The sequence below is a fragment of the Molothrus aeneus genome, chromosome 1 (genome assembly GCF_037042795.1).
Source record: "Molothrus aeneus isolate 106 chromosome 1, BPBGC_Maene_1.0, whole genome shotgun sequence".
Taxonomy (NCBI): domain Eukaryota; kingdom Metazoa; phylum Chordata; class Aves; order Passeriformes; family Icteridae; genus Molothrus; species Molothrus aeneus.
In genome coordinates, this window is record NC_089646.1 from 1,030,891 (window position 1) to 1,043,776 (window position 12,886).

The following is a 12,886-nucleotide window of genomic DNA, read 5'->3' on the forward strand; positions in this document are numbered from 1 at the left end:
TTTCAGCTGGTTTTGCCAACAATTAATAAAAAAATTTAATAGACACGAGAGCACAATATCCAGTATTAACATAGCAGCATGCTGGAGTAGCACCCGGAGGACAAAGAGTTAAAATCCCTGGAGCAAATCCCCCTGTGCCAAACTGCTCAGGGTAATTTATGGCTGCTGGGTGAGAAGCAGGAATCTGCCAACCTTAACCCCAAAAGAATTCCAGAGGCTACAGGGCACAGACTCTACAAAGCACCTGCACTCCTTGATTTAGAATTAAAGTACCACAATGGCAAATTCCAGCCATGGCAGGAATGGGAATTTCTGGAGCTGCAGCTAAGCTGGCCCCAGTAAGAGCTGTGGGTTCCAACACCGTGTGGGCAGTGCCTTGGGGTGCACCATCCCGGGCACCAAGGAGTTAAAGTGCTGCTGTGTCCCAGACCTGGGTAACAAGGGACAAACTGGAATAAGACATGGCTGCAGAGGGGGACCCTCTGAAATTTTCAGCCCCTCTGATTTTTCCAGTTTTGGGCTTGTCTTCCTCCTTTTCTTCCTTAACTCTTTCTGCAGTTGCTCAGTTTTCACTGACAGCAATAATTCAGCTCTTTCCCCCCCCTTTCATTTCCTCTCTGGGGTCTTATTTCTCTCTACCACGCTTTTTCCTACCTAAATTCTCAAATAATTCTATTTCCCTGCATTCTGCTGAAGCAAGAAGAGTCTCAGGCTGGTCATTTTTCAGGCCCTGGTTTATCACTTTGGATTCTGTAGAAGGCCAGGAGATAAAGGGCTGTGTCTCAGCTGTGGAGCCAGCCAAGGACTGTTGTGTGAGACACTGAATGGGGAAGGACGGGATGTGGCTGGAAAAGGGGGGCACACGGAGCAGGGACAGCTCTTTTTTGGGACAAACACCCTTATTCTGGCTCCTGGAGATAAGCACAGCATGCACAGCACAGGCATGGAGTGTCCAACAAAGGCTGAATCAATCAGGGGGATCAAACCCATCAGAGACCCCCTGATCCATTTCTAAGAGATTCAGAGGGATGGGCTGTGTCTGCTGACTTGTTTGCATCAAAAGTGAAAAAGTAGCCCCAGGGTGTGGCTGTAAAAGGGTGATCCAGGGCTCACAGGGCACGTCTGGGATCCTGAACACAGCTGGATTGATGCTGGAGCCAGGACTGGTGATATCCTTCCCTTTATCTCTCTGATCTCCCTCTCTCTTTCCTCTTTTCTTTTACCTTTTTATTTCTCTTCCGACCAGAAGGGCAAAAAATTCCCATGCTGAGGGTGGAATTTGCTGTTAGAACTTTGTGAGCTTTTTTGGACCCTTCTGACACCTGTCATTCCTTTTTGACCACGGGCATCTACAAACCTTGAGAGTTTCTTTCCTCCTGGGAGTGGAGCACACAGAGCTGGGGGAGGAGGCAGGAGGAGCAGAGCTGCCCTACCTCCACCCAGCCTGGTCTCCAGCAGATCCTGTTATCAGTGCTTGGGACACAGCAGCTCATTAACTCTGTGTTTCCCAGGTTTCTGCAGCATCTCCATGGTCTGCTTTCATAGGATTTGGAAAACTGAACAAACACAGAAGTCTGTGAACAACGTGGGAAAAGAAATGCAACACAACTTTAAGGCTATGCAGAATTAAAACCATATTCCAGGCTGCCTGGCCATCTTACAACTCCCAGGAAGGATCTCAGCCTTCAGGAATTCTCCCTTGGGGTTTAGCAGCGAGGAGCCCCAGGATTTAAGAGTGGGAATAAGCTGCCTCCCAGGCTCTGCAGCCTTCTTTCTGTTTGCCACAGAAGAAAGGCTTCCTCCTACAGCCACAGGGGCAACACTTCCTTTCCCAAAGCACCTCACCCAAGTGTGTGTTTCCTGACACCGTTTCACTCCTTAGTGGACAATTAATACCTTTAACTCACTTGCTCCCAGCCCAGTCCAAGGACTCCAGATTCCTGGGATAACATTTTGGATACATTTTGGATAATTTCTCTCTATTCAGACAACTCTTCTTTGTAACTCACATCACAAATTGTTCCATGTCAATGTGGTTTCTCTCCCACACGGACTCACAGCCAGCAGTACCTCCAAACTCCACCTCCCCAAATCCACAGGCACTGGTGAATGCTGTCTAACACAAAATAACCTCCAGTTAGCTCCCTTTTCGGGAGAGGTTCGGGATGGCTGCACCACAGCCTCCTCCTGCCATCAGGGTCTGCCACAGAGCTGGGGGTGCTGCCCTGGAGGATGCACCAAGGGCTGTGGGGGATGTCCTAAATGGAATGCATCACAGAGCCCCTGATGTTCCCGCAGGGCCAGCTGACCAGTGGCACGTGGGTGTCCTGCATGTGACCTTCCTGATGCTTCAGCAGGCTCCTCTTGAGCACAAATCTCTTGCTGCAGAGGGGACACTGGAAAAGCCTCTCTCCCGTGTGCCGGCGCTGGTGGTTCAGGAGGTAATCCTTCCTCCTGTAGGTTTTGTCACACTTGGAGCACTTGTAGGGCCTCTCTCCCGTGTGACTTGTCTGGTGCCTCACGAGCCACGAATGGCACACAAAGTTTTTCCCACAGTCGCTGCAAATGTAGGATTTGCCTCGGCCCTGGCTCTGCTGCTGGGCAGGGCTGCCCCGGGCCAGGGGCGGCTCCCAGCAGGGGCTGGATCCCGAGGTGTCCGTGGGGAAGCTCTCCTCGTTTTCAGCAGCCTCCTCTGTGCCCAGGCTGTCCTGCTCACGGGGCCTGCCTGTGCCTGGGGGAGTCTCTCCACACTCAGAGTGGGGCCCTGGCCCCTCACAGGAGGTGGGAGCAGCTCCAGGGCCCATTCCCTTCTCTCCAAGGCTCATTCCTTTCTCTCCTGGGCCCATTCCCTTCTCTCCCAGGCCTATTCCCATCTCTCCTGGGTGTGGGTGCAGCAGAGGGAACATCCTCTCATATGTGGAGCCTGGAAATATGTCCCCTTCTCCCTGCAGTGCCTGCTGAGGCTGGTCCTGCTGTGGGCAGCTTCTCTCACACTTGTACATACAGGGCCTCTTTTCCTGAGCACTAAAGAAATCGTACTGAGCATCACCTCCAAGGCTGTTCCCATTCCCTGTGGTGGTTGTTTCCATCATTTCTGAATTCCACTGACTGTCCCATGTCACTCCATGGCTGGGATCTTTGGGAAACACCTCTCCCGGTCTTCCTGGTACCTCTAAGTCACAGGTCTTGCTCTCCAAGGAATTTGCTGGATGGTCCCTCCTCAAATTTTCATCTGAAACAGAGATTTCAGAGATTTTTAATTCAGGAATCCCCTTAGGAATGTCCCTCCCAGCCCCAAGCCACATCTTTAATACTAAGGGAGGAACAAAGTACCAGCATCCACTGAAACAAAAGTTCCAGGAAAATAGAAGGACTTTTTTTCAACTGTATTTTTTCAAATCTACATAAAAAATGACTGCTGCAGTCTCAGATTCAGCCTCTCAGCCAGATAACAGAGCAGACACTGTCCCACCTCAGGGTTGCCAGCTGCTCTCCAGACACTCTCTTGAGCATCTCGAGGAGCAGAGTCCAAGCAGGGCCCTGAGTTAGCTCAGCAAGTCACAGAACTATGGGATCCCCTGAGCTGGGAGACACCCACAAGGATGGAGTCCAATCTCTGGCCATGCATGGAAACCCCAACAATCCCACTCCATGCCTGACAGCACTGTCCAAATGCTCCCTGAGCTCTGGCAGCCTTGGGCCATGCCCATTTCCTGGGGAGCCTGTTCAGTGCCCAACCACCCTCTGGGGAAGAACCTTTTCCTGATATCCAACTTAAACCTCCCCTCCTGAGCTTATCAGAAGCACTCTCTGCTCCCAGGAACTTGTGCTGTCTAACAAGCACCTGTTTTTTGGTGAACAGCCTCAGAACCCATTTGTCTTGCCTGAATAACAACCCAAGTGGAGTAACATTTTTGTTATGGAACTTTCAAAGAAAGCCATTGACTTGAATTGCAGCCAGGATGGAAAATCCCTGATTAAAGCCCACCCAACTGCAGTCCAAAGTGAGACCCACTGAGCTCCCAATTCCCAGAAAATAAAGCAATGTGTGTCCCAAACACTGATAACTGGATGGCCACGGAGCCATGAGAAAGAACAAGATGTGGCTGGAGAAGGGGGTGCCATGTGGAGATAAGGCAGCAATTTCTGGGACAAACACCCTTGTTTGTAGCTCCTGGAGACAAGCACAACACAGAGCAAAGGCAGGAATGAGGTCAAGAAGTGGGAATGGATTACAGGGATAGGGATCAAGACCACCAAAAATCCCCAAAGCCTCCAAACCATTTCCAGAAATGCCTGGAAGAACTGACAGCATGAGAAGTGAGAAACTTGTCCTCAGGGCAGGGAATCCTGGCCATAAAAAGGACTGAGGGTGCCCTCCCTCCCCTCATCCACACAAAGAAATCAAACACAGTGGCCCCAGGATGTCCCCAACCCTGGGGACACCACTGGTGACTGGCCACCAGCTGATGTCACTCCCTTGCCCAGCACTGTGGGCCCAGCCCTGAGCCAGGTTTTTATCCAGATAAAAGCAGCACAAACTTGATCCATGCAGCTCTGGGCTTGCCTCAACACAAGCCCAAGCCAGTGCCTCTGGCAGCTTTTGGCTGGCTCAAGAGGGAAGGAGCCTCTTCAGCTGACAGAACCCAAAATTTTTGCGACCAAATATTAACCAGCAGACTGAGGTTTGTCCCAGTTCTCTCATGGTTAACATTGCAAGGTTGTGACATTTCACACAGTATTAAAAAATACTCTAAACTGGATTTACTGTCCCCAAAGTCCCAGCTGAAATCCATTACTGACCTGTATTTGGATCTGCAGAGATTTCCTCTTTCTGCAAGTCCTGTTGTTCAGAGCAGGGTGGCTCCTCTTGTTTAATCCACGATGAAACACCCCTTGCATAAGTCTGAAATCCTGTTCATTGGGGAGAATTTACACAACTGAGAAACACCAGGGGAAGACACAAAGCCTGGATAATTTGGGAATGCACAACAGTAACAAAGCAGCAGGGAAAGCACAACAGGAAGAGCCATCAAGGGGCAATTCCTGCAGTGGAGTTTTTGGCAGATCCTCACCTGTGGCAGGATCTCTCTGGAGGTGCTCACCCTCTGTGCCTGGCAGCTCCCTGGCATCCACCTCACTGCCTTTCCTGGTCTGACTGGATGCCTCAGGCTCATAAAATCCTCGCTCTGCTGAGGGAGGAAGTTCAGAAGTGTATCATACCTGCCTAAACTCAGGATTTCACAAGGCTGAAAACCTGCCCTGGTCTGGGCTTTCTTTGGAGGTTATTACCCCAAACCAAGCTCCTCTAAGCCCAGTTTCTTAAGGAAACCTTTGGAAAGGTCTAAAAATCCCAGCTGGCTACAAACACAAGGAGCCAAGTACAGTTCTAGTGGAGCCAACAGGCAGCACCACTACCTTTGAAAAGAGGAAAATCTGCAAAGCAGAGCAGCTGATTTGCAAAACAAAGAGGTTCCAAGTGAGAGGGCAAAGAACAGGGCCGTGGGCTCTGCAGCCTTTCAGAGGAGTCTGTGGGCTCCTCCTTACCCAGGAGAACCCCAGAAGGGAAGGGAGGAAGGAAAAAGCAACCTGAAGGAATTTAGGGAGAGCCACACTTGTATAAAAACCAACCATGCAGCAACAAACTCCAAAGTGTCTGTGAGAAGGGAAAGGGGCAACACCAGCCCTCACCTGGGGGATCTGCTGACAAGTCTGCTCAGAACTTCTTAAAGATTTGGAATACATGAGCAGAGGTGGGGAATTTATTCACACAACCTGGAATTTAATCCCTCTGTTTCATTTTCCCTCTGAGGTATGCAGTTACTCACCTGGGCAGGGCTCTCCGGGAGCTTCTGCAGCCTCCTCCTTCCGATCTGCAGTGCACAACTCTTCCTCTTGCTTAATCTGGATTATGCTGTCCTCTGTTAACAAGAACCACTGTTATTTTAACACCATACAAAATTAATTCCAACTGTCAGCCCAGCCCAGGCAGATCTGCTCTGTTCTAGCTCACATTCCAGAGAAAACCTCGCTCCAGTTCTAGTTCCTGCTGACCAAGGCCTCTTGAACAGACCTGAAATGTTGGTTACAAAACCCTCAGCAGATTTTTGAGCCTGAGAAACGCACAAAATCTTCGTACAAGTGGAAACACGTTCTCCAGGGCCCCAGGAGAGGCCAGAGCCACTTGAATTCTTGTCCTTGAGTTTCTTTCTCTCTTGGTGCTGCCAGAGTTCTGTTGTTTCCTTTTCAATGCTTCTCAGTCACACACCACTTCTCACCCATCAGAGAAACACTCATGAGAACAGAGTTCTTAAAGAAATTCATTCAAGTAATGAGAAAAGAAAAAAGAAAACAAAAGTCTGTAGAGTAAATAAAGAAAAGCAGATGGGCCAGTGCTCTGCACTTTTACAGTGCAGACCTGGCCAAGGGACTGGAGGATTTCCCAGGAGAGGGAAAAGAAGGGAGTGATGGAAGGTCCTGGAAAGGCTGGTGGGGATGGAATGCCTGACAGCAGCAGCTGGAAGACCAAACTCAGCACAGCAAGTGCCTTGGAGAGATGCTGGTCATAGAATTGTGGAATTGTTGAGGTTGGGAGCCCTTTAAGGTCATCGAGTCCAACCATTCCCACACCACTGCCAAGGCCACCACTGACCATGTCCCCAAGTGCCACATCCACAGGGATTTTAAATCCCTCCAGCAATGGGGACTCCACCACTGCCCTGGACAGCTGTGCCAGGGCTGGACAGACTTTTTGGGGAAGGAATTTTCCCAATATCCATTCTGAGTCTCCCCTGGCCCAGCCTGAGGCCGTTCCCTCTGCTCCTGTCCCTGTTCCTTGAGAGCAGAGCCCGACCCCCCTGGCTGTCCCCTCCTGTCAGGAGCTGTGCAGAGCCACAAGGTCCCCCCTGAGCCCCCTTTTCTCCAGGCCAAAACACCACCCACACCTCAGATGTCCCCAGATCCTGGCAGGTGCTCAGTGTCCCACATCCCTCTCCCACCATTGCCCTGACACCACTCACCGGAGACGGTCTCTGTGGGATTCCCTCTCACATCCCGGTCCTGGCAGCTCCTGGCCCCTGGCCGGTTCCCGCCCTCTGCCGGGGCCTGGGCCCTGTGTCCAGTGGCGTCCGGCCCTGTGGGGAATGGCGGCTGAGGGGCGGCCGGGGGCACCATGGGGCTCCTTTGTCACTGCCGTGACCCCGGCCACCCTTACTGCATCTTGTCCACAGCACTCCATGAGGGAACAGGGCTCCCCTCAGAGCCGTGAGGGATTGGGGTTCACCCGGAGCCATGAGGGAACAGGATCCCGCTCAGAGCTGTGAGGGATTGGGGTTCAGCCCAGAGCCATGAGGGAACAGGGCTCCCCTCAGAGCCGTGAGGGATTGGGGTTCACCCGGAGCCATGAGGGAACAGGATCCCGCTCAGAGCTGTGAGGGATTGGGGTTCAGCCCAGAGCCATGAGGGAACAGGGCCCCCCTCAGAGCTGTGAGGGATTGGGGTTCACCTGGAGCCATGAGGGAACAGGGCTCCCCTCAGAGCTGTGAGGGATTGGGGTTCAGCCCAGAGCCATGAGGGAACAGGGCCCCCCTCAGAGCTGTGAGGGATTGGGGTTCACCTGGAGCCATGAGGGAACAGGGCCCCCCTCAGAGCCGTGAGGGATTGGGGTTCACCTGGAGCCATGAGGGAACAGGGCCCCCCTCAGAGCCGTGAGGGATTGGGGTTCACCTGGAGCCATGAGGGAACAGGGTCCCCCTCAGAGCCATGAGGGATTGGGGTTCACCTGGAGCCATGAGGGAACAGGATCCCCCTCAGAGCTGTGAGGGATTGGGGTTCAGCCCAGAGCCATAAGGGGACAGGATCCTCAGAGCCATGAGGGATTAGGGTCTACCCAGAGCCATAAGGGGACAGGATCCTCCCTCAGAGCTGTGAGAGATTGGGGTTCCACCCAGAGCCATGAGGGGACAGGGTCCTCAGAGCCATGAGGGATCGGGGCTTCACCCAGAGCCATGAAGGAAACAAGGTCCCCTCTAATCCATGAGGGCCAATTCCCTCAAAGCAGTGAGGGATCAGGGTTCACCCAGAGCCATGAAGGAAACAAGGTCCCCTCTAATCCATGAGGGCCAATTCCCTCAGAGCAGTGAGGGATCGGGGCTTCACCCAGAGCCATGACGAAACAAAGTCCTCAGAGCCATGAGGGATCAGGGATCCACTCAGAGCCATGAGGGGTCAGGGTCCCACTTAGAGCTGTGAGAAATCAGGGTCCCATCTGAGCTGTGAGGGGCTTGGGGATCCTCTCAGAGCTATGAAGGATTGAGGATCCTCTCAGAGCCATGAGGGAACAGGGTCTCCTCACAGTACTGAAGTGTCCCTTTCGGTGTCACTTCACATTTTGTCTAGAATTCAGTATTCCGTTTTGCAATTCAAACAACACAAATCCCAAAATAGCTCAGAGAATTGCTACAAATACATGTATTTGTCTCTGAAATTCAGGAGAGCTGGGCTGGAACAGAGAAACTGTGACTGACTGTAAAATATTGCATCACCTCTTGATATCAAAGGCAGCTTCAAAAAGTTATGAAACATGGAGCATGTAAAATACAGAAACAGCCCAGAAAGGGCACCTCAGGTTGTTTGCAGAATAATCCAGGAGTGCTGCTGAGATGATCCCAAACAGAACTCAGGATATTCTGGTCACAAGGGAATCACAAATTTCCCTCCACTGCTTCAAAGGGCCACCACTTTCCCTCTTTATCCCAGAATACGTCCTGCTCTTATGGAATCCTGGAATGGTTTGGGTGGGACCTTAAAGCTCATCCAGTGCCACTCCCTGCCACAGGCAGGGACACCTTCTACTATCCCAGGCTGCTCCAAACCGTGTCCAACTTTTCCTTGAACACTTCCAGGGATCCAGGGGCGGCCACAGCTTCTCTGGGCACCCTGTGCCAGGGCCTGCCCACCCTCAGCCAGGAATTCCTTCCCAGTAACCCACCTAACGCAGCCCTCTGCCAGCAGGAAGCCTTTGCCTCAATATTATCCTGCAATTTAGGGCACTAAGAGTATTTTAAAAAATAAAGATATAAAATGTTTTAATCCAAGTTCTAACTGGACCAAAACACAGAGTGTAATTTTCCCTCTTTCTGTACTAAACCAAAATTTTAGGGAGAGTTCTAAACTCATTTGTTCCTGAGTGAGATCTGACCGAGCAGATTGTGACTGGAAGTTGGTTTCTGTCTCCAACAATTAAATCCACAGGAGATGAAATGCAGCAGGAACCCCAACAGCTCCATTGTCATGACACCAGTGAGTCAAGAGGTTTGATATCTCCATGACATTTTTATGTGAGATGAACTGTTGATTTCATGGATTTCCTCGGGAGGGAAAAACTCCATTCAAATCATCTGACAGTCCACAGAACCCATGGATTCTTGGATAAGAGCAAGCTAAAAATGCTCTTCACAACTGAGCATTTTGACTGAAACCCCAAATTTTATGCTGAACCAGAAAGCATAAACTTTTCCATGGGAAACTGATTTCTGTGTGACCTAAATAATAATGAGGTCATTATTATTTAGGTGTTTTGATTTGTTAGTTCTGTTTATTTTCAAGTTCTTTCATCTCCACCCTCCATATTTGGGTCTAAATTTCTCTGTAAATGTCAATATTCTACCACTCTTGTGACAGCACTCACAGGGACTCTGGAGGGCAACAACCCCCCTGAACTCCTGTTCCAGAACAAACAGCTGCTGTCAAAACACAAGTGAAATGCACCAAGAAATAAAAAAACTGCAAAAACTCAAAACAAAACACAAACTAAGTATTTTTTCTCTTCCTGGACTCAACCCATCACAACCACAAAACTGAAAATGTTTTGCTGGCTGCAGCATTGACGTGACCTGGGTGAGAATTGTATTGTGAGCTTATTTACACCCTATTTTTAGACATTTTTACACTTCAGGCCTGTTTGGATCTTGGATACACACGTGGAAAACCATTCTCCTGCTCAGGTTCCACCACAGTATTGAAAAACAATTAAAAACAATTGAACACCAGGGTTTTTTTTTTTTTTTGATTTGAGGTCAACTTCTGTCTGTCTATCAATAAGGTACAAAACTACAAACTACCATTTACAGCAAGTAAAATGATGTGAAAAATAAAAAAAAAAAAGATAGAAAGAAAGCATTTAGAACTTCACAGGCTTAATGTTGTTTTTATTAAGAATCAAATCTTTACTGCTGCAAATTTAATCAGCATTTTTCAAATAGACAGAAACAAGCTCCCTGCCCTGAATTGTTCTCAACTTAATGATTCCTCATATTCTGAGGGATCCATTCCAGGTGTGCCAGAATCCTCACCTACAGTGCCTCATCCTCCCAGCTCTTTCACCTTCCCAAAAATAAATCTCTCCCCAAGTTTCCTGCTCACTCCCCACCTCAGCACGGCTCCTGCTCTCTCCCAGTGCCTCCCCTCAGCCCCCACATCCCAGCACACTGTCCCACAGCAGGAATGTCAGGGATTCCCACATCCAAACTCACCCACACCAAGCTCAGAGCACTCCACACCCTCCATGGCTCCCTGCTCCTTTGCATGTGGCTCTTCCTCCTCTTCCTGCTTCACGGTGACAGCAAAGCTCCGCTCTGGAATGCTGCTGTCTGCTGAGGAAAAGAGGAAACTGCTTTACTGGGAAAGAGGAGACTCCTTTAGTGGCTATCACAGCCCCACTGGACTCCCCCCTTGCTGCCCCAGAAGTTTGTGCCCACTCACCCACCCTGCTGCCACACACAGCCTCTCCAGTACCTTCCATTCCTGCTCCTGGGAGCTCTGCTCTGCCCTGCAGGGAAGTGGTTCCCCCTGCTCCCCCAGTTCCAGAGGGTTCTCCACACCCTCGAGCCCAGGCCCTTCCACAACACTCACCATGGCCAGGTTCAGCCAGCCCTGCTCTTCCCTCCTGGTTTTCCTGCGCTTCTCTGCTGTCCCAGCTGCTCACATTGAGTTCAAACAGCAGAGCCTCTGCCAATGCCAGAAATCATGGAATCAGATCACACAACCCCAGAAGGGTCTGGGTTAAACTTGTTCCACCCTCTGCCATGGACAGGGACACCTTCCACTATCCCAGATTGCTCCAAGCCCTGTCCAACCTGGCCTTGGACACTTCCAGGGATCCAGGGGCAGCCACAGGGCAATCTGTGCCAGGGCCTCACCATCCTCATAGCCAAGAATTTCTTCCTGACTTGTAATCCTAAAAATCAAACCTGTTATACTTTTTATCACCCTCTGTTACTCCCCCTGAACCTGTTCCTTTTGAGATCCAAGAAGTTCCCTCCAAGCAAACCAGGACCACCACCTTGTGCCAGCCTCTGTGTGGTAACAGCACCACACGACCCTCACCCTCAGGATTAAAGCTTTAATTCATCCCTGGCCTGCACCTGGTTCTGCTGGGATCTCTCCAGGAGCTGTCTCCTCCTCCCTGCAGGGTGCTTCTCCTCCCTGGAGTCGGGACAGGAGGGCAGGTTCGGAGATGACATCGTCTGACAAGGAACAGAGAAAGGAATGAATGTTTCTGTGCTGCATCCACAGGGAGGAACACACCCAGCAGCGCTCCCCAAACCAGCTCCAGCAGCTACAACACACGTCTGGGCAGCACAGAGAGTCCTCAAACACAGGCAGCGGTCTCTGTGTTCCCACAAATCTGCTTTCCACGTCTGGGAGAGATTCCCTGACCAGAAAGTGCTGATAACTGACGCAACAGCAACACTCACCCAGCAGGACCAGGGCTTCTCTCTTCCCTGTCAGCACCTTTCCATACAGCTCCCTCTGCCACTCCTCCAGGTTCTCCCACTCCTGAGTGGAAAAGCCGGTGGCATCGTTTTCCAACGCCACAGCCGGGGCCTGCAATCCCAAAAGTGACACTCAGCACCGCTCCTGGAACACAGAGAATTCTACTCCCTACTTATCCCTGCTGCCAGGTGTCAGGGAAAGAAAATTCCTGCCTTGGGTCATCCTCTGGACACTGAGAGTAACACTTTGGATCTTTGCTAAACTTCGGGAGATGAACTGTGTATTATTCCACGATATTCTTACTTCCCCCTGGAGCCTGATCCCACTGGGGACCTCAGAGTGGGGAAGAACTTCCCGCTGTGGGTAAAAAAGTGACAGCCCATCCTTTTGTAGGGAAAACCCAGCTGAATCTAACAATACACAGGAGAATAACTTCCTGCTTCGTGCCTTGGCATGACAGGCAACAGAAGAAATCTTGGCAGAGATCGTGGAATGATATCCATGGCAGAAGGTTGAGGTGAGGAGCAGAGGAACCTCTGTGCTGTCCCTGTCCCCCAGGCCCCTTAAAGACCCATCCGATACCTTGGGGGTTTCCAGCCCGGGGGGCAGCCGCAGGATCCAGAGATTCCTGTTCTTCAGGAGGTTCTCCATGTTCTCCAGGCGCTTCTGGAGCCGCCCGTACTCCTGGACGAGGGTGCCCAGCGCCGCGCACTTGCTCTCCAGCTGGTTCCCGAACTCCCCGACCATTTTCTCGCAGTCCAGGTGCTTCTTCTCGCTGTTGCCGGCGCGGTGTTCCAGGCTGAAGAGGCGGGACGCGTGTGCGGCCACGCTGCGCTCCAGCGCCTGCACGGCCGCCACCACGGTCCACAGCGAGATGGTGCTGCCGCCCGCCAGCTCCATCCCCGCACCGAGAGCGGCGGAGCGCAGGGACCGGCTGCGGCACCGGGGCTGCCGAAGGCACACAGCGGGCCAGGAGAGCCTCGCTTCGGCCGCCGCACACCGGGGCCGGCCCGCTCCTTCCCGTGCCTCCCGCAGCGGAGCTGGAGCTCTCCGCTCGCACCGGCCCTTGCCAGCCGCCGCTCCTGCCCTGCCCCGCCGCCGCCTTTCCCTC

At 51.7% G+C, this 12,886-nt stretch overlaps 1 protein-coding gene across 4 annotated transcripts; it reads right to left on the minus strand.

Moving 5' to 3' along the window:
- Positions 1-12,859, minus strand: LOC136556639 (zinc finger protein 282-like). Of its 4 annotated transcripts, none has more exons than XM_066549983.1 (10): positions 12,358-12,859; positions 11,757-11,886; positions 11,424-11,525; positions 10,912-11,007; positions 10,533-10,649; positions 7,020-7,133; positions 5,829-5,921; positions 5,076-5,192; positions 4,804-4,914; positions 1-3,232 (listed from the first exon to the last, which is right to left on the minus strand). In XM_066549983.1, exons 1-10 carry the CDS (start codon positions 12,673-12,675, stop codon positions 2,259-2,261), a joined length of 2,172 nt encoding a protein of 723 aa, XP_066406080.1. In that variant the 5' UTR covers positions 12,676-12,859; the 3' UTR covers positions 1-2,258. The 4 variants fall into 4 exon arrangements, with proteins under 4 accessions (XP_066406080.1, XP_066406086.1, XP_066406071.1 ...); XM_066549989.1 differs by having other exon boundaries at positions 5,076-5,189; positions 10,533-10,652; XM_066549974.1 differs by having other exon boundaries at positions 10,533-10,652.
- Positions 12,860-12,886: the final 27 nt, after the last annotated feature.